Source organism: Macaca thibetana, chromosome 15 (genome assembly GCF_024542745.1).
Source record: "Macaca thibetana thibetana isolate TM-01 chromosome 15, ASM2454274v1, whole genome shotgun sequence".
NCBI lineage: Eukaryota > Metazoa > Chordata > Mammalia > Primates > Cercopithecidae > Macaca > Macaca thibetana.
The window spans coordinates 104,371,315-104,392,059 of NC_065592.1; the positions used below are offsets into that span (position 1 = coordinate 104,371,315).

At 39.9% G+C, this 20,745-nt stretch overlaps 2 protein-coding genes and 1 non-coding gene across 8 annotated transcripts in view; all 3 read right to left on the minus strand.

The window, feature by feature from the left end:
* IARS1 (isoleucyl-tRNA synthetase 1) overlaps nucleotides 1–1,320 on the minus strand; it is a 75,535-nt gene extending 74,215 nt beyond the window's left edge. The window contains exon 1 of one of the 2 annotated variants that reach the window (XM_050761536.1): nucleotides 1,180–1,320. The gene's annotated coding sequence lies outside the window, so the exon portion shown is untranslated. Of the gene's footprint in view, nucleotides 1–1,141 lie in introns of both variants that reach the window. The other variant, XM_050761537.1, reaches the window with a different exon arrangement.
* Nucleotides 67–199, minus strand: LOC126938200 (small nucleolar RNA SNORA84). The gene has a single exon (XR_007720021.1). It is a non-coding gene; the product is annotated as a small nucleolar RNA SNORA84 (small nucleolar RNA).
* Nucleotides 1,321–5,015: 3,695 nt separating the features above from the next.
* The window catches only part of NOL8 (nucleolar protein 8), a 45,489-nt gene continuing 29,759 nt past the window's right edge, over nucleotides 5,016–20,745 (minus strand). For 4 of the 5 annotated variants that reach the window (XM_050761541.1, XM_050761538.1, XM_050761539.1 and 1 more), the window contains 10 exons: nucleotides 19,573–19,680; nucleotides 18,975–19,097; nucleotides 18,593–18,683; nucleotides 14,999–15,137; nucleotides 13,893–13,970; nucleotides 9,058–9,329; nucleotides 7,425–7,551; nucleotides 6,416–6,486; nucleotides 5,790–5,872; nucleotides 5,016–5,414 (listed from right to left, as the gene is read on the minus strand). In XM_050761541.1, the coding sequence (XP_050617498.1) occupies nucleotides 5,364–5,414; nucleotides 5,790–5,872; nucleotides 6,416–6,486; nucleotides 7,425–7,551; nucleotides 9,058–9,329; nucleotides 13,893–13,970; nucleotides 14,999–15,137; nucleotides 18,593–18,683; nucleotides 18,975–19,097; nucleotides 19,573–19,680 (1,143 nt within the window). In that variant the 3' untranslated portion in view covers nucleotides 5,016–5,363. The remainder of the gene's footprint in view (nucleotides 5,415–5,789; nucleotides 5,873–6,415; nucleotides 6,487–7,424; nucleotides 7,552–9,057; nucleotides 9,330–13,892; nucleotides 13,971–14,998; nucleotides 15,138–18,592; nucleotides 18,684–18,974; nucleotides 19,098–19,572; nucleotides 19,681–20,745) is intronic. The other variant, XM_050761542.1, reaches the window with a different exon arrangement.

Genomic DNA, 20,745 nt, shown 5'->3' on the forward strand with positions numbered 1-20,745 from the left:
AGAATCACTGCACTATTATGCCAAGCATAAAGACTCAGTATAACAGTATTGTCTATTCAGGAAGAACCATGTACCAGTGACCGGGCTATGGCGGCTGCTGAGGAGAAGCAGCCTCCATGCATAAATCACAGGATTGCTATGGCCCATCGAATCCACTGGAGAGCTGTATATGCACAACAGCATCCAGCAACCACAGGGCAGGGGACAGGGCATGTTAACCTTGCACAACAACCTTCTTGTGCAGAGGGACGCCATCCTCTTTGCTTCCCTCTTATTATAATCCAGGCCCTTCACTCTTTCCCTCTCCACAACTCCTTCAGGTCATCTTAACCTCAACTTCCTGTTCAGCAATTTCGAGACCACCTTCCTTGATATTCACTACATATTATTCACATTAATTCATATTATTTTGCCTTAATATATTTTGGAAACACACACTAAAACCATGATAATTCTTTCCACAATTGCTTCCCTTTTTAACTCTACCGTATTAGCGTTTCCAGTACTCTTCCCATTACCTAGGCATAACATTTTTGAGTCACCCCGACACTGCTCAGAAGATACACACATCCAAGTAATCATCAAGTCATGTGGATCCTACCTATAAGTCTATTTCTGTTGCCCCTTTTCATTCTCCTCTAAATCAATTTCTGCTTCCCCTTTTATTCTCAGGTCTTCATAATCTATTAAGTCAAATGTAACCTGAAGGTGGGACCATCTCAAACGTTTCTTCAATTTAGTTATATCCTATTAACATAGACTCCACAGGTATACTCACGCAAATGTACAAAATATGTATACAATGACATTCACCGAATAATTGTTTCTGCAGGCAAATAACTGAAAACAATTTAAATAGGGTGACTGAAGTAAATTACGGTACATCAAACTCAGCCATTAAAGGTAATAAATTAGGACATATAAAAAAAGTACTGCCTATAAAGTCACAGCTATACCAATTTATACTATGTATATCATTCTCAAAAGATTGTACTCATTTCAAACACCACTCATTCAAAAAGGCGACCATAAATTCCTAAGGCTGGAAACGAACGAATGGCAAGCCCCGAAGAAACACGTTCTTTTAAAAATTAAATCTTGTGCTACTGTTTCGGGGCTGTAACGCGTGCGTGACCCTCACCTTTGAGGGCCGGATCCTGCAGGGAAGAAAAAGCGTACCTGAGGGGCCCCCCGTGCCTGGACGGCCCCGGAGGCCAGCAAGCCTGGAAGAAATTCTCCCAGCGTCCAAGCTGCGACCCGGCGCGTGGAGGTGATGCAACGCGCTGAAAATGCGGGATCCAGGGAAGGCGGCCAGCTTCGCACCGGCCAATCAGTGCGCGCTGCCTGACACCTGCCAACAAGCCAGGCGCCGATTGGTCACGGCGGACATGATTACGCCCACTCGTCCGTCTGGTGCGACGGTGGTGCTTGGTGGCTTTGCGGCTCCGCCTGGAAAACGAACCGGCGCTGAGTGCGGAGCTGTGCGTGCGGGTGGTGTCCGTTCCGGTAGTTTAGACCGAGGTCGCCCTCGGGTTGTGGACAAGTCTGTGTAGGTGAAGGCCCACTGGGAAGGGGCGCCGAGGTCGGGGCTTCATCTTGTTTGCGTTTGTATTTATCTGACTGGACACTTCGTACCTAAAATTCATATCGACAAACAGCAATTTCCGGAGAGATGGCTTTAATAATTATACTTTTGGGCCCTGAGCCGCTGACCCCAAAGCTGCTTCTCCTATCATAAATGGCTACGTGAAACGATAATAACAAAAGGGAAGGAAGGGCCTGACAACCAGGTTTAAAAGTTTTCTTGTATTTTACTTAAAATGTTTCCGGTAATGAAAACATTGCAGAAACAATTTTTTTAAGAAGCGGTCTCATTCTGTCGCCCAGGCGGAGTGCAGTGGCACGGTCATGGCTCACTGCAGCCTCGACCTCCCCGGGTCAGATGATCCTCGCATCTCATCCCTGGCCAAGTAGCTGGGACTACAGGCTAGCGCCACCACGCCCGGCTAATTTTTGTATTTTCTTTAGCAACGGGGTCTTGCTGTGTTGCCTAGGCTGCTCTCAAACTTGTGGGCTCAAGCGATCTGCCTGCCTCAGCCTCCCTAAGTGTTGGGATTACAGGCATGAGCCACTGCACCCGGCCTGCATACTTATTTTCATTGCTATGAGTCTGCTTGGTACCTTACTGATCTGCTGGTTAAAATCTGGAGCCTTGCAAAGGGCAGTAGGCCTCGGGCTTTGGCCCCAGAGCCTCTAAAGGAAATTCTGGATCTTGCCAATCAATATAGTAGTTCAATTACTGCTTATTGTATCCATTAGAGGGATATGAAAAATTGATCTGGCCTAGAATAGGTAGAATGCAGTATCTTATTAAGTTTAGGAACATTTTGATAGTCTGTTTAGTATATATTCTACTTTACTTACCATCTTGGCCCTGTGTGTGTGAAGGATTAAAGTGGTTTCATGTCCTCCATCACGGGTAACTCAATGTTCCATGACTATACTCACATAACGTACATAATTTAGTAGCTGCAAATCTTGTTAATTAACTGAAAGTATTTGGAATGTGTTTGAAGTTTTCACATTCCTGCCACCTTGTTTGGTTCAATTTTGTCACCTATCCAGAGAGCCCAGATTAGAGCCAGACAGAGGGCTCTTGGACAAATGTGAGGTAGGCCAAGTCTAATTATTTAAAAATTTTATTGAGAAACATTTATATTAATAGTACTATTGTGTTGGAAATAATGCTCAAAATCCTAAGGAAATTGAACATTCAAAAAGGATTTTCAGCGAAGCAATTTACTTCTGTGCAGAGGGGTGCTTATTCTTGGCCAGTCACCATGAGAGCACACCAGAACAAAGGGGCACGAGAGCCTTTCCCCCCTGACGCAAACCCTGCCCCTGTACCTTTTCTCCATTGGCTGGAGTTGGGCCTCACAATCTAAACTAACCCTGCTTGGTGAAACATTTTAACTTTCTTTAGATAAGGTGGGCACGTAAGAGACCGGAAAGGGGGAAGGGGTGTGTAGTGAGCTAGAGAGCTGGTCTCTCCAGATAAGGAAAGCAACGTGAGCTGGTACTGATAACACCTGGCACTGTGGCCTGTCTGGGCATGTAACAAAGGCAGAAAGGAAGGAAAAAGGGAGGAGGGAGGTACTATGAATTAAAGAATAAAGGATTGATCAGGCTATTTGAAGAGAAACCTCATCATGTCCCACAGTTGGAAGGTATGGGAAGACTAAATCTAGAAAAAGTTAAGCAAATGAAAAAATTCCAGCCAGAAAGTTAACTGTAGTCAAAATATATTACTTGGACTGAAGAGGAGAATAATTTTTTCACGTCTTCAGAATATGTAGTGTCTGGTAGTGAAAAATCAAGAAATCAGAGCATAAGCATGTTAGGTAGAAACATGGAGATAAATACTAGAGAAATTAAATTGCTGAAGGTGATTTTATCTGGGGAGCAGGAACTGGGGGTGGGAAAGGCTAGTTGATGTTACTTGTCTGCTTGTGAAGCATGTGCCGGATTTAAATTATGGCCACACATTCTGACACTCCTCCCACTGAGAAGTGAGGATCTGTGTCCCCTCCCTTTCAGTCTGGTTGGGTGTGTGTGTCAGTTTAAACCTATAGAATCAGTGAGGTGACTCTGAGCCAGTTTTTGAGCCAAGCCTTAAGAGACTGGCAGCATCTGCTTCCTGCCTCTGAGAATACTTGCTCCTAGAGCTTTGTTGCCATGCTGTAAGGAAGCCCATGAACAGGGACTGAGTGGGCCATATTAGAAGCAGATCCTGTAGCCCTGGCTGAACCACCCCAATGAAAGCACACAGAGCACAGATCAGCAGTCCTAATGAGTTTTGACCAAATTGCAGTATTTGTGAGTAAATGACTGTTACTGAGATGATTTCCTATGCAGCAGTAGAAAATAAGGTATAAACTGTGATCTACATCAAGAGAAGGTAGAACGTGTGAATTATTTATCCTGCTGTGTAGTTGTCCCCACTCTCCTTGAAGTCTGAAGTTTTGGAAACCTAGGAATCCAGAATGACTCTTCAAGTTACTTAGTTCCTTGGACCCTTATTTAAAACACATACTGAGCATAAGCACTGGGGACATAATGGTTAACACACCAGATGAAATCCCAACAGTTAAAGAGTTTATATTCAGCATAGGTAAATCAATAAATACTAATTTTAGGTACACACATCATGGCTCAATGATAGGCCCTCGGAACTGTCTATGTAATACTATTTTTTTTTTCTTTAAATGGAGTCTCACACTGTCACCCAGGCTGGTGTGTAGTGGTGTGATCTCGGCACTGCAACCTCTGCCTCCTGGGTTCAAGTGATCTCCTATGTCAGCCTCCTGAGTAGCTGGCATTACAGGTGTGAGCCACCACACCCAGCTAATTTTTGTATTTTTAGTAGAGACGAGGTTTCGCCATGTTGTCCAGGCTGGTCTTGAACTCCTGACCTCAGGTGATCTGCCCACCTCGGCCTCCCAAAGTACTAAGATTAGAGGTTTGAGCCACTGTGCTGGGCCTATAGAATACTATTTCACACAGAGCCCACTTTGATAGGAGGCATGTCTTGAAATCTAGGCAGGTTGGTTTATTTAATGTAATATTAAATCTGTTTCCCTATTTGGGCTCAGGGTCCTGACTCCTAATTGTGACTACCTATCTTTCAGACACTTGGTATTTTTCATAAGCTTTTGGCTAATTAGAATTTTGGGATTGGTCTGCATCTAGATATTGTTCCCTAATTCCTAGAGGCCAATGACAAGATAACTCTGTATTTGGCTTCCTCTCCTGGTCCTCACAGAACTCTTATATGATATTGGTCTGCAATGTCCTATATTTCAGTTAGCTATTCACCAAAACGCAAGTATAAAACTCAACGTTGACTTGTAATTCATCAGCTTAAACAAAAATGACAAAATGGAAGGTGTATTTGACATAATCAGAAATAAACATTTCAAATAGCCTATAATTCACACAAAGCTTAGGCTAGAAAATACAAGTACTTTGACCCATTTATTAAAAAAGGCTTCATGTAAACCTTGCATGAGAAGATGTCCATTAGTTACTCAGGATAGAGGGCAGAGATTATATACAAAAAGTATTTTCGAGGACTATCTTGTGCTTCCTTTTTTAAGAAGTGGAATTTAATTTTCTGAAGTAACTAGGAAGAAATGCAGAGGAGTTCCATAGAAAAAGATGGCAACCAGAATGATATTCCATCAGCCAGATTTTTAAAATTCCTTCACTCTGAAATTTCTTCTTTGTCAGCTAAAACTATTTTCTGAGTCAGTTTCCTTAGGTAAGCCTTGTTCACATTCAGTATCAAAACCAACTGACATTTATTATTTTGGTTTCATTTTCCTTTTTGCATCTTTATGTTTCTTCCGACAATCCTAGGGGGAAAAAAAGGCTTTGTTAATAATAAACAAATTGTTTTTAAGATGTTCAGTAGATAGCAGTAAAACTTAGGTTATTCTCACTGTCAGGGCTGTGGAAACCTATTTTGAAAGTGCTGTTTTGAAATCAACAGGGCATATTGGCATTTTTGGCATTAAGTGTTTATAATGGGAACTACAATTCAGTCTTGAAAAATCTGATGCTTTCCTGTTACTTTATAGACTTGGCTGGACTCTGGGACCAGTCACTCAATTGAGCCAGTCTGCGGTCTCCTCACCTATACCATTCATGAGTTCCCTTTCAGCACTGTAATTCTAGATAGACAACAACATGTCTATTTTAGGAAATAACATGGAGAAACACTCACTCACCATACGCAGGTTGTTTGTTCTGGCCTCCCAAGAGTTCCTGCTAATATTACTTCCTACTCCTCTCCAGAATAAGTCAGAACCTACTAGGGGAAAAACAAGAAAGATGAGGCAGCAAACTACTAAAATGGGTAATATTCTAAGTGTTGGCATTATCAAGGTCTCCAATTCTAGTTAAGATCATTCTTTTCCCTCAGTTTCTACTTATTTTTAAAAATTAGTATTCTTTCTTTCCAAATGAAAAATATGGTATTGCTTTTACTGTTTATATATATCATTTACTATTATGAAACTTTGTTTATGCTAGGCTTTAAGAAATGAGTTCACCAACATCCTGAGTTTTCACATGGACTTTTATGGTACTAAAAACTTAGGGGTTTTGTATGCCTAACATCTAAGGAAGCCCCTGGAACAAAACAAGCCTTTGCTGATGAGAATGAGTGGGCAAAGAAAGTGGTGAGTGGGGAGTTCTCAGTCCTTGACAGCTTTACAAGTTAACATTCATCAGTGTGAACAAACGGGGTTAAACCACATGACACTACCAATGGTCAAAATTCCTGGATGTGAATTATTGTAGCTGTACTATTACCTGTTCCATGTACGTGATTTGATGAAAAAAATGGACTGACCTTGAAGTCTTTCATCATTCTTAGAGAAAAAGAAAAATCTAGTGGTCTCTTTCTCAAGTAATGGTGCTTCTCTGAAAAGAAAGAGGACAAAGGGAGAGAGAGAGAGAAAAACAGATAGGTATTGGTTGGTTTAATTTCAATATTTAAGAATATATTCAAAACATAAATACACTATTTCTTAAGTATATCTTTTATTTTTTTTTCTTTTCCCTCTAGAATCCAGGGGAGCAGTACTCTTAAATATATCTGCTTTGTATTTTGCACATTTTGCCCTGAGTTAAAATAACCCTCCCTCTAACGTTCTTCTATCTGAAGCTTTGATAATGAAGACTTGTTTAAGTAGAACCTCTATCCTTCCTGTGTTGGTTGCTGATACTCTCACTCCCGTCACTGCTACCCCAGTTGCCAGTGCCTCCTATGGGTAGGCATCCAGTCAACTGCAGCATCCTGTTTCCAGACCAGTGACTTCACTGTCAGGCTACCTTCCCTTTTCTGTGCACATCCTATCTTCCCCTTAGTGCTATCCAAATCTCATGGAAAAGGAAACACACTCTCCATTACAAAAAGGCTAGAGAACACTCTGACACTGAGATGGCCAGGCGCAGTGGCTCATGCCTGTAATCCTAGCACTTTGGGAGGCTGAGGCGGGTGGATTACTTGAGGTCAGGAGTTCAGATCCAGCCTGGCCAACATAGTGAAACCTCGTCTCTACTAAAAATACAAAAATTAGCCGGGTGTGGTGGCGTGTGCCTGTAATCCCAGCTACTTCGGAGGCTGAGACAGGAGAATCGCTTGAATCTAGGAGGTGGAGGTTGCAGTGAGCTGAGATCATGCCATTGCACTCCAACCTGGGTAACAGAGCGAGACTCCATTTCAAAAAAAAAAAAAAAAAAAAGCGGAGATAAGAAAATTTAGTTGTCATGTGAGCAGAAGCTAAAATATTTCTAAACATGTCTAATTCAGATTTTACAAATTATGAACTATGCCTGCAAAGAAACAAATTGCTTACCCAGGACTGGACTTTCTGTGATCTGTTTCTTCAGTAACATCTTCCTCTTCTGAACTGCTGTCTTGGAAACGAGGGTCTTCCTGCCAGACAATCTTTCCAGGTTTCACTGTTTCGACTCTGTAGGTCTCTATATCATTACGACAACAAAAGATGGTGGGATTGTAACTCCACAGCCAAGTATTTCTGAACACATTCATTTGATTACTTTTACCATGTAGACATATCTAAAGTTCCAATATGTTAATCATTAATTTAAAATCGTATCAAAAAATAGGTAGTATCATCTTCTTAGATTTTTCAAATATTTTCAGAAGCTACTATGATAATTTTGGCATCGCTAGAATGATCTGATAAGGACAGCAGTAATATAAAAAAGTATAAAAACTAAAGGTTTACAAATGAGCTATATAATTTTTTAAAATGACACCTAAAATAACCATGGCATCTGTGCTAGCATGAGAAACCTAAAATATAACATGATACAGGGAAATCAGGTTTCCCTCTTGTCTATAAATGAGAAAAGGAATATGTCTTTACATTTTCAGTGCCCAAAACTTTTTGCTAGAACTGCTGAAAAAACTACTGCTATAAGATCAAGACAATCACCTCGCAAGTCTTCAAAATTTCCCAGGTACTTAAAAAACATCTTTCAAGTTGCTGGTGTCTTTAGGACTCATTTCAAGGTCAATTTCTCACGTTTTGCTCTCAAAGTTAGAAAAATTATAGTTACTATTTATATCATGCCAACTCTACTCAACAGTTTAGACAAGAAAATGAAGTCTTATTTGCAATAATTTTTGAACAACTACTAGATTGTCATACTTCCTTTTAAAGTACCACAGAGTTGGTACTATCTGCTAGTGAACCGAGATCGCACCACTGCACTCCAGCCTGGGTGACAGAGACTCCGTCTCAAAAAAAAAAAAATTGTTATCTACCAAACACATGTATGGTATTTTAACTGCTGATCTTTAAAGTAGAATCATTGTAGTTAGGTATGTGTGTATTCTGTATACGTATTGCTTGCTGTTACGGTGAACTGCCAGAAAGCTTGAACCCTGGGTGAGGAATAGCTCAGGTGTTTTTTAACCTGTGGCCCATGTTGGCCTTTAGAGGTAAATCTCTAGAAATGAAATGCAAAACTGTATGTACTAGTGTTTATTCTTCTCTCTAGGTTCTGGCAAATCTTCAGGGATAAACTGTGCAATAACTGGCATATTGATGATATGGCATATTTGTATAAAACCAAGGTTACTTTTATCTTATGTGTAACACTAGTTTTCCATAAGTCATAGCATCTTCAGCTTCATTTAAGATACAAAGTTATTTAAATATATGAATTACCATACTTCTTCCTGACTTTTTACTTAACAGAAAAGATGCTGTACCTTATTCTCTGGCTTCCCTTCATATGGAAGCTAGTAGAAGTTTGCTTCCTTAAATGCAAAAATAGTTTCTATCACAGCTTCAGGAACATCGTGTTTATGCTCCTGTGACACTAAATCTCAAATTATCTAGGTAGAAGAAAGAATCCTTTCTTAAGCTGACATTAAATCGGTTACACTTAATGCAGATTCAATCAATTAAGTTCAAACTGACTAAAATCAAAAAGTATGGGAAAAAAGAAAAGTACCTTCCTTTATGTCTTTAATGTCCGAATCAAAAAAGGAGAATGTGAACCCGCTGGGCTGCTCAGCGCCACTGGTCAGAGCTGCAGGGCCCTGGATTTCCTCAGGTTTCTCTTTAGCACAGTCCTCATTCCAGGGTGTGTCCTCTTCCTTTTCACTGGTATATTTTGTAGTTTGGAATATTTCTTTCAGATCCATAGCAATATTATAATACATTTCTTTAGACACCTCAGGTAGCTTCTCAGCTTCCTCCCTTTTCTTTTTTCGTTTTGCTTTACTGAAATGACATATATAGACATGTGCATCAAAAGAAACAAGTTTTGGGAAATTTCCAGAAATCAGGAAAAGAAAAAATCCTGGACAACTTTAATTCTGCCCTTTCAACAACCAGGATATAAAACTCTACTAATAGACAAATAAAATAAATAAAACTCTACATATAAAACTCTACTAATAGAAGTAAAATCTTGACCAATAAGCTTTTTTTACACAAATCTCAAACAGCTGCATGAATCATATTCTATCATCCTCTGAACTACATTCAGAAATTATGCCTAAACTATACAGCTAGGTGTAAGGAAGGACATCACTTAGCTTTACTAGGCCTCAGTTTCCTCATAGGCAAAATGAAAACTGTAGGCCACATGACTCCTAAGATACTGGGAATTTTACCAATATCTGGTAAAACTGTAAATCAGTTATAGAAATGAATTATAAATATGTATAGTTTCTTTTGAAATGAAATTTTTGTTACCATGAATCTATCTGCTCTATATTTAAGAATGAATATGCTTTTCTCTTTGATCTTGGACAAAAAGTTACATGGCAGTTTCCAATACTGAATTTTGAACTAAGAAAATATTAAAATTCTTTTTCCTTTAAGACCAGGCCAAAATTTGTAATGTATTACCTAAAATAATAAGTGAACAGGATATCCAAATAACCCTTCTTAGTGGTAGAGACCATCTCAAAGAGAGAAACTTTTAATATTTCAGTAAATACACCAATCTGGTTAGGTTTTAAGACAGATATACTTCTTATGACACCAAGCTCTATAAAAAATGGTAGGCAGTTCCAAGTGATTTTCATTTAACCACCACATGGTGGCTTTAAAATTTGTCCAAAAACTCTTTGTTACTTCTTCCTTCAAGAGGTGGAAGTTAATTCCCTCATCCCTTGAGTGTGAGCTGGACTTAGTGACTCTTTTAATGGACAGAGTAAGGCAAATGTCATGATACATAACTTCTGAGACTAAGATCACAGCAAAAGCCAGAAGGACCTTGAAAAAACTGTTAGTAGAAACCATATGGCCGGGCACGGTGGCTCAAGCTTGTAATCCCAGCACTTTGGGAGGCCGAGACGGGCGGATCACGAGGTCAGGAGATGGAGACCATCCTGGCTAACACGGTGAAACCCCGTCTCTACTAAAAAATACAAAAAACTAGCCGGGCGAGGTGGCGGGCGCCTGTGGTCCCAGCTACTCAGGAGGCTGAGGCAGGAGAATGGCATAAACCCGGGAGGCGGAGCTTGCAGTGAGCTGAGATCCGGCCACTGCACTCCAGCCTGGGCAACAGCGAGACTCCGTCACAAAAACAAAACAAAACAAAACAAACAAACAAAAAAAGAAACCATATGGTCTTTGAGGAGGTTGCAGATAAGGGCTTAAGAGAAAAATAAGGTAAATCCTGTTGGAAACTGGAGAAGAGGGAATGCTTGTAATACAGTGGTAGAAAGTTTAGTAACACTGTCAACTGCATTGTGTGTACTGTGGAAAATGGAAAATGTACCTAATTAGCTGGGTGATCTAGCTAAGGAGATGTCCAGGAAGTGTTACAGGTATATTCTGGTTTCATCCTACTGATTACAGTAAAATAGGAGAGAATGAAACTAAAGGGAGGAATATTTTTTTAAAGGGAACTAGGAATTCATGGTTTTGAAGACTCCTAATCTCCAGAAGGCAAATGACATGAAATTTAAGAAAGGGCTTCTAAGCAAAGATCGACTCTATGACAGCCTTAGAAAAACATGGTCTAAAGAAGGGGTTGACAAACTATGGTCCATGGGCCAAGTCCAGGCTACTGCCTACTTATGTCTGAACTGCAAGTTAAGAAATTTTTCTTTTTTATCATTTGAAATGACGGGGAAAAACAAACACCATTTCATGACATGGAAAAATTATATGAAATGAAAATTTCAGTGTCCATTAATAGTTTTATCAGCACACAGCCTTGCTCATTTCTTTACATATTGTCTGTGGCTGCTTTTCTTTTACAAAGGTAGAGGGGAGTCTTCACAGCAGAGACGATCTGGCCTGCAAAGCCTTATCTACTATCTTGCCTGTCACAGAAAAATTTATAGACCTCGGTCTAAAAATAAAACAAAATTCTTTGTTAAGACCCTAAAAAGAGATAAGAAGCTTCCAACTGTTACCCAGGAACAGTGGTGCACACCTGTAGTTCCGGCTACGTGGGAGGCTGAGGTGGGAGGATCACTTGAGCCCCGGTGTTCAAGGCTACAGTGAGCTATGATTATGCCACTGCACTACAGCCAGGTGACAGAGCAAGACCCTGTCTCTAAGATTTTACAAAAAAGAAAATAAACTTTAATTGTTCAAACAATAGGGTTTCTATGGAGGTTAGAGGCATTATCTCTCAGCAGTTTCAGTAGAAGCCCAAGGTTAAAAAAACAACAAAAAAGGCTTATCGCAAAATGATATGTGTGCCTTTCATCTAACAGAGTGAATTCCAAGAAGATTCAGATAAACTATGAAGATTTTAAGAGAATTATATTATCAGAACTACCACTAGACTGGACTGGTAGGTACAGGAACATTTCAAAATGAATAGGCTTTTGGACTCCCAAATTTCCTTTTTTTTTTTTTTTTTTTTTTTTGAGACGGAGTCTCGCTCTGTCGCCCAGGCTGGAGTGCAGTGGCGCGATCTCGGCTCACTGCAAGCTCCGCCTCCCGGGTTCATGCCATTCTCCTGCCTCAGCCTCCTAAGTAGCTGGGACTACAGGCGCCTGCCACCGTGCCCGGCTAATTTTTTGTATTTTTAGTAGAGACGGGGTTTCACCGTGGTCTCGATCTCCTGACCTTGTGATCCGCCCGCCTCGGCCTCCCAAAGTGCTGGGATTACAGGCGTGAGCCACCGCGCCCGGCCTGGACTCCCAAATTTCTATAAGCAAAAAGCAGGTTGAGAAAACTACTCAGCTGTAAACCTGTGCCAGCACTTATGAAAAGAGAAGGATGATCCAGAAAACGGAGTCAGGAAGAATTATTCCTAGGCCCTCAGTCCTAATCAAAGACCTTCCAACATTTGTCTCTCTAGATTTCAGAGTTACTATGGATATGTGACTCCTTTGTGCCTGTTTTCCTTCATTGAACAGTACCTATAGTGGCTATCCAATGCCTGTTCCACCACTCTATATTGGAGGAAGGGTAGATAACTTGCTTTTTTAGTTCGTAGGTCGTCTTATCAAACAGAACTGCGCTCAAGGTACTGTACTTAAGGAGTAACAGAGAAGCTTCATCTGTACCTAGATCTGATTTGAATGATGATATCCTGGATTTTGAGCTGATGTAAAGGGATGAGGCTTCTTAGGAGTATAGGGAAGGGGTCAACATAGCCGTATTTGTTCCATTGTCTGAAATACGGATTATCTGAAATAATACACAAATATCCTACATTGGAGGGAATATTAATATGACTTCTATTTTAGTCTAAAATGTGATTCTTTTTAAAAGAATCCTTTAATTTTGGAACAATTTTAGGTTTACAGAAAGTTACAAAAATAGTAGAGTTCCTAAATAGCCTTCACTTTGGTTTCCCTAATGTAATTTTGTATGTATGTAACTATGTAACTGTATGTAACTGGAATATAATTGTCAAAATTAAAAGATTAACATTGGTAGATTACCACTAACTAAACTCAGACATCGTTTTGATTTCACCAATTTCTCCACAAATTGTCTTTTTTGTTTCAAGATTCAGTTCAGGATACCACATTGCCTTTTGTGATTTTCGTGGCTACTAGCAGTTGGAAAATGAAGGATTTAAACCAAGCTGTTACTGGTTGCTCTATATATTCCCCATATTTATCCAACTGACTGCACATCTATAGGAAGCAGAAGCTCCTACCACACTAGATGGTTGAAAGGTTGCCCCCCAAAAGCTATGTCCATGTCCTAATTCCTGAAACCTGTGAATGTTAACATTATTTAGATAAGGAGTCTTGCAGAGATATTAAGGTAAGGGTCCTGACATAAACCATCCAGGATTATCCAAGTGGGCCCTGAATGCTATCACAAGTGTCCTTATAAGAGGCACAAAGAGGAGAGACAGACAGAAAAGAAGAGGCCATGTGAAGATAGAAGCAAAAATGAGAGTAATGTGGTCTCAAAGCCAAGGAACACCAAAGGATTGGTGGCAGTCACTAGAAACTAGGAGAGGCATAAAACGGCTTTGTTTCCCTGAACCTCTAGAAGGAACATAGCCCGTTCAGTATCTTAATTTGGGACTTCTAGGTTCCAGAACTGTAAAGAAATAAATTTTGTGATTTTAAGTAACTAAGTTTATGGTAGTTACAGAATTCACAAGAAACTAATACAAATAAAAGGCATACTAGAGTAGGAGTACATATCATTTATCCTCTGTCAAAAGGTAAGAACTCCTCCACCACATCAATAATTTCTCTCTAACTCTACCTGCACTACCCCTACCCCACCAATCTTAATACAGTGGGACCAATGAGTAGGATATTGGTTCCTATCTACATTTTTAATTGTCTGAAATGAGATTAATTTACCTGATCTATTGCTAAAAGAAGTAGCTCTATTTACCTTTCTTTTGGTTTATCATCTCTTTTTCTTTCGTAAGTGGCATGGTCTTGCTTCGTTGGATCATAATGTATGATGTCCCTACATAAAAAAAGGAGGGCAGGTTGGAAGAGAGAAAACAGAACACTAATACAAAAAGTAAATAGCAAATTATAATTCAGCACTAGGAAGATTCTAATTTTGCAGCAATAAGAAGCCACATGACATCAAAGAAGATAACGAGGATCTTACTAAAAATAATATATACTTCTTTTTTTTTTTTTTTTTTGGAGATGGAGACTCGCTGTGTTGCCCAGGCTGGAGTGCAATGCCATGATCTTGGCTCACTGCAACCTCTGCCTTCCAAGTTCAAGCGATTCTCCTGCCTCAGCCTCCCAAGTAGCTGGGATTACAGGCATGCACCACCACACCCGGCTAATTTTTATATTTTTAGTAGAGACGGGGTTTCAGCATGTTGGCCAGGCTGGTCTCCAACTCTTGATCTCAGGTGATCCGCCTGCCTCAGCTTCCCAAAGTGCTAGGATTATAGGTGTGAGAAACCGCGCCTGGCTGAAAAAATATTTTAAACTACCTACTTTTGAGATTTCCTGGATTTTTTTTAGCTTTTAAAATGATTTTAAATATACTAAAATACATACAGGTAAAATGATATACTATCTGAGATTTGCATAAAACATTTCATTGTGTAAAGCAGGGACTGGATAAAGGTATAGAAGAAAACACTGGTCACATGTTGGTGACTGTAAAAGCTAGGTAATGGTGTACAGGGCTTTCATTACGTTAGTCTCTCTAAATTGCATGCCTGAAAATTTCCATAACAGTTACATTTATATAAATAGTTTTACAGTTACTATTTAAACTGTTTTCCAATTGTTTCACTAATGAAAGCGATGCTGCTATGACATCTAAGGGTATAAATACAGAAATAATTTAAGATTAGTTCCTTGAAGTGAATCATTGGGTCAAAGGTAAGTATATTTGTAAGGCTCTGATACATATTGCCAGCTGCCTTCCCAGGGCATTAAAAGAGACCTAGTTTTAAATTGAGTTCAAGAAGACATTTATGGCAAAGGATGATGTGGTAGAATGGGATGGAACATAAAACATACTTAAATTTCTTAGCAGCTACTGATCCTTTGTTTGTAGAATTGCTTAAGTTGATTTGCAAAACACTTTGTACAACATTCAGGGCTTTCTTCTTTTCTTCCGCAAGCTCTTCTTCCTCAGCCGTTTTCTTTTCATTTACCTCTTTGAGGGAAAGGGATAATTACTAATCTCTTGGAAAAAACAGCCTGAGAAGTCTCAATCATCAAATATTTACCAAGTACCTAAACATGTACAAAATCCATTAAGACAGGAAGAAGAAAAGTTTAACCTCATTTCACTAACCTCCATATCCCAAGACCCTCAGCCATAGCAAACTCAGAAAGTCTGCATGACCAGATAATGAAAAGTCCTACTTCTGTTCCTAATTATGAAACAATCTGAATTTAATGGCTTTCAGTAGCAAGTCTAAAACTTTTAAGGTAAAGATTGGCAAATGTAATAGAGCAAGATACTAATAACTACAGTGATTCTAGACTCTTTGATTTTTTTAGCATTCTAAACATAATCTAAATTATGTAAATCTAAAAATGATAAAGACAGTGAAAAATGGTAATGGTATATCTGACAATATTAGTGGATAGTTGTTTCAGTCTTTGATTCAATAACAAGTATTATGGGAAAACAACCATATGCCCTACACATACCAAGGCATCATGGAATTTTACAAGCTACTATCCTCAACTACTACAAACAGACAAAATATCAGAGAATAAAGTTAAACAGCTAGTTTGGATTATAGAAATACAAAAGTAGTTAAGCCTGTATGACTTTCAACTTACTGCAGGATATAAATAACCAACTAACAGAAACTAGAATAAAATGCTGATTTAAGTACTCTACAGGGATGCCCCCAAAGTTTCTAAGAGTTCAAAGGAAGTTGAGGTAGTGTTTAACTGAATCAAAAAATGCTTTATAAGCTAGGTAGAGTTATGAGGTAAGAAAGATAAAGTTGAATCCCTAGAGGTAGTAGGAAAGCATGCTAGGTGTTGGAAACAAAATGAACACATATATTGAAATAATAAAGTACAAAAAGTTTACATTGCGTTAAGTTGAAACATGGAACTGCTAATTTCAACAACTTTTAACTATCAAAAACATCAATTTAAATTTTAATCTAATAACCATTAGGGAAGTAGAATATAATGCTGAAAAAGGCTCAAGGTGATATAGGCTGGCTGTGTTGCTTACTTGAGACACAATATTGTGCCTCAAAATTTGGGAAGTGATCAGGTGCAGTGGCTCCATGCCTATAATCTCAGCACTTTGGGAAGCTGAGGCAGGAGGATCACTTGATGCCAGGAGTTTTGAGAACAGCCTGGGCAACACAGCGAGACCCTGTCTCTGGAAAAAAAAAAAAATTAGCTGGACATGGTGCCACGTGCCTGTAGTCCTAGCTACTAGAGAGACTGAGTTTGAGGTTACAGTAAGCTATGACTGTGCCACTGCACTCCAGCCTGAGGAACACAGTGAGATCCTGTCTCCAGAAAAGTAAAAAATGTTGAGAAGGAAAGAAACAAACAACGGAGGTTCTAAGAATGGACACGCCATCAACACAGAAAGGTTGAGAAGAGCTGGTTTGGACTTGCTGAGTTTTAACACAAACTCAGGGAAGTCTGTGGAAAATATCCAACAGGCATTGATGACCAGTTGTTAGCTCAGCAGAACAGCAAGGAAGAAAGAAGACCCAAATTTGAAAAACAGTCACGTGCAAGTGAAGGCTAAAGTTATAGGGACTTACGGAACCCTGGGAAGAACCCATTATTGGAGGCAACAGAAAAATTAGGAATCAAGAGTTAAGAAAACCAGGAAGTTATGCAATTGGAAGCAAAGTGAACATTTCAAGAAGGGATGATCAACAGTGACATATGCTGTAGGTTAGCTGAAGAGGATGTCATTGGAGACAATGCCACTGCACTTGGAGAACAAATTGTTTATGGCTTTGATGGAACACATACCCAAAGAGTTGTAAGAAAACAGACAAAATTGGCAGAAGAAAATAACCTCTCTGTACCTTCTAAATGAAGGTTATTCTCCAGGTTCTGTTCATTCTTGTGTTTTCTTTTTTTTTTTTTTTTTGAGACGGAGTCTGGCTCTGTCGCCCAGGCCGGAGTGCAGTGGCCGGATCTCAGCTCACTGCAAGCTCCGGCTCCCAGGTTCACGCCATTCTCCTGCCTCAGCCTCCCGAGTAGCTGGGACTACAGGCGCCCGCCACCTTGCCTGGCTAGTTTTTTGTATTTTTTTTAGTAGAGACGGGGTTTCACTGTGTTAGCCAGGATGGTCTCGATCTCCTGACCTCGTGATCCACCCATCTCGGCCTCCCAAAGTGCTGGGATTACAGGCTTGAGCCACCGCGCCCGGCCTATTCTTGTGTTTTCAACATGGAGTTTTGAGTGAGAAAGTCAGGTAGAATACAATGCTGGAAAGAGCTCAAGGTGATGGAGGCTGGCTGTGCTGCTTCTTGCAGAATAGACAGACACTGTGCTTTCAAAAGTTGGAAAAGGGCCAGGTACAGTGGCTCATGCCTATAATCTCAGCACTGAAACAGAATTTGGGAGGACCCTAGAGAATTCATTTTAAACCTCTCTGAACCTTGGTTTCCTGAAACAGTCCAATACTGTTAATAATCACCTCAAAGAATTGAGAAGATCAAATCACAGATTGTTTTCAATAAAAAGCCAACTGCTACTGAATTAGATGTGATTTACTTTTTCACTTCAAATTTAGAACTGAAAGAGAGATGGAGTAGAAACTTGAAAACTGGCATGGTTAGAGGAATGGCTTTTTTGGGACCACAAGACCTAACTGTGAGTAGAAAAAGGAAGAAGCTAGAAGGGGAAGAATGAAAATGCCAGTGATGAAAGGGGTAATAGGAAGTAGGAATGGTGAGGATTAAAATGCAGATTAGATTAATTCAGGAAGGATAAAAAAAAAGAAGTGCAGAGAAGTTCTGAGATTAGGAGAGGGAATTAGGGAGCTCATTCAAGCCAGCTACGTAGGAGGTAAGGTGTTTTTAAAAGGGTAAGAGGAGAAGATCCTGTAGAAAAAGTTTGGAAGTACTGCTGTGAAAAATGCTATAGTAAGTGAAAGAAGTAGAATTAGGATGCTTCTGATAGCATCATTACTCTTAGATACATTCAAATAGGGATAAATTCAAGTAGAATGGCATTCCATGATACACAGCTTTAAAACACAATCTGCACCAGGTATGCACATTGGAGGACGATGAACACTCTTCCTTTTAGAAAGCCAGGAGTGACTTAACCATCTTCCATGGCTTCACCCAGAACCTGCTGATCAACTGACACAGGCTGCCAGGTAGGAAACTCAACTTCTTCTCATACCAAGGATGGGATAGAGGAAAATGGGACCTTTGGTGGATGCTATTTATTCCTTTCCTTTCTGGCAGCTCGAAGTAATTAAATTTTCCTAAATTACTATGTAAAAACTTAGTATTAACTATACACTTGATTATAAACTCCTCAATCCAATGTCTTGAGATGGAGAGTTTCTTCATGTGTTAAATAAAGGAGGTACACTAGGTGATTTCTCAGTGTCCCCAGATATGACATCAGGACTCTGGACAATGAAGCATTTACCTTCCTGTTCCTCTTCACTGTCACTTTCTAGAAATCGAGAGTCCATGCGGAATCTGTCATCAGTGCCAAAGTGCGACTGTAAATCCATGAGCTACACAGACAGAAAACATACATAATTGATAGCCACATTCCCAAGAAATTGCTTCTGACGAAGACTGTCAATGTACACCTCCCCACACACTGAAATTCACTACATTAAGATGTTTGCCTACCTCCTTCTACCTATGAACCAATCAGAGAGGATCACAGAAGACTCACTCCCCAAATAAACACCCCGATGCTATAATGTAGGTTAAGGTTTGCCTGCATTTACTCAGATTTAAGGGCTATGTCAAAAAATAAGGACATGTCGCAAGTTTAATTATTTTCAGTCTTCACTAACCTTCTGTCCCGCTCTGCCCTCAAACTGAGGTTTAATTTTGAACCTATTACTGTCATCTTCAGAATCAGATTCCTCATCATCACTGCTATCAAACAGCTTCCCAGATGTTTTACCCACAGACTCCTGTGAAGAAACACAAACGTTTATTAATAGCAGAGGCAAACAAGTAGCATTTCCTTCATAAGGTAATCTTCTCCCTCACATTGAAAGCCAATAACCCAGACTCATCTACCAGGAATGAGTAAATGGTGGGTCAGGTGGAAATTCCTGACTCAGTGAAATCTAACTGGCCTCTGGGATCACTAATCCAGAGGCTCCCCAGTGAAGCCTGGATTTGGGGAGGTAGTTATTACATGCAAGAACAGTTTCTGTAGTGTTTCACTAATATTGATGTCATGCTGCAGATGCTGTGGAGAATACAGGTTCATATATAAAAATCTCCAAAACCCCTTAGTCTCAATGTGTGGTGACCTGGCAAGCCCTGGGTCTCATTGGGGCTCTCAGGAGGGTTTTATGTTGAGATTGGCAGTTGTTTATGATGTGGATCTGCAGAAGTAGATGAATGTCCACAGGGACATCCTGAACTTCTTTCTTTTACCCTTTCCTCTCCCGGATGGCTCTGCTCCTGAGTCGATGTCTCCTCTGTTTCACATTCACTGTCAGAACCGAAGATGATGTGCGTTGGCTTATCCTCTGGATGACCATCCTAGGGAGGCCATCAAAAGCATTGCATCTTAAAAAGATTGATGACGAAGACTCCAAAAGCAATTGCAGCAAAATCCAAAATCAACAAGTGGGATCTAATTAAACTAAAGAGTTTCTGCACAGCAAAAGAAACTATCAACAAAGTAAACAGACAATGTACAGAATGGGAGAAAATATTTGCAAACTATGCATCTGACAAAGGTCTGATACCCAGAATCTATAAGGAACTTAAATCAATAAGCAAAAAAACAAACAACCCTAGTAAAAAAATGGGCAAAGGACACAGCAGACACTTCTCAAAAGACATACACGGCCAACAAGCATACAAAAAAAATGCTCAACATCACTGATCATTAGAGGAATGCAAATCAAAACCACAATGAGATACCATCTTACACCAGTCAGAATGGCTATTACTACAAAGTCAAAATATAACAGATGCTGGCAAGGTTGCAGAGAAAGGGAAATACTTATATACTGCTGGTGGGAATGTGAATTCATTCTCCCACAGTGGAAAGCAGTTTGGCGATTTCTCAAAGAACTAAAAACTATGATTTGACCTAGCAACCCCATTAGTGAATATTTGCCTAAAGGAATATAAATCATTCTACCATAAAGACACATGCATACATATGTTTGTTGGAGTACTATTCATATTCATTGGAGTACTATCGGAGTACTATTCAGCAAAGACACGGAATCAACCTAGATGCCCATCAATGGTGGACTGGATAAAGAAAATGTGGTACACGGGCCCCACGGAATACTATGAAGTCATAAAAAAAGAATGCAATCATGTCCCTTGCAGCCACATTGATGGTGCTGGAGGTTATTATCCTAAACAAATTAAGACAGGAACAGAAAACCAAATACTGCATGTTCTCACTTATAAGTGGGAGTTAAACGTTGAGTACACATAGGGGAGCAGTAGGCCAGGTACAGTGGTTGACACCTAATATCCCAGCACTTTGGAAGGCCAAGGCAGGCTGATTGCTTGAGCTTAGGAGTTCGAGGCCAGCCTAGGTGACATGTTGAAACCCCATGTCTACAAAAATACAAAAATTAG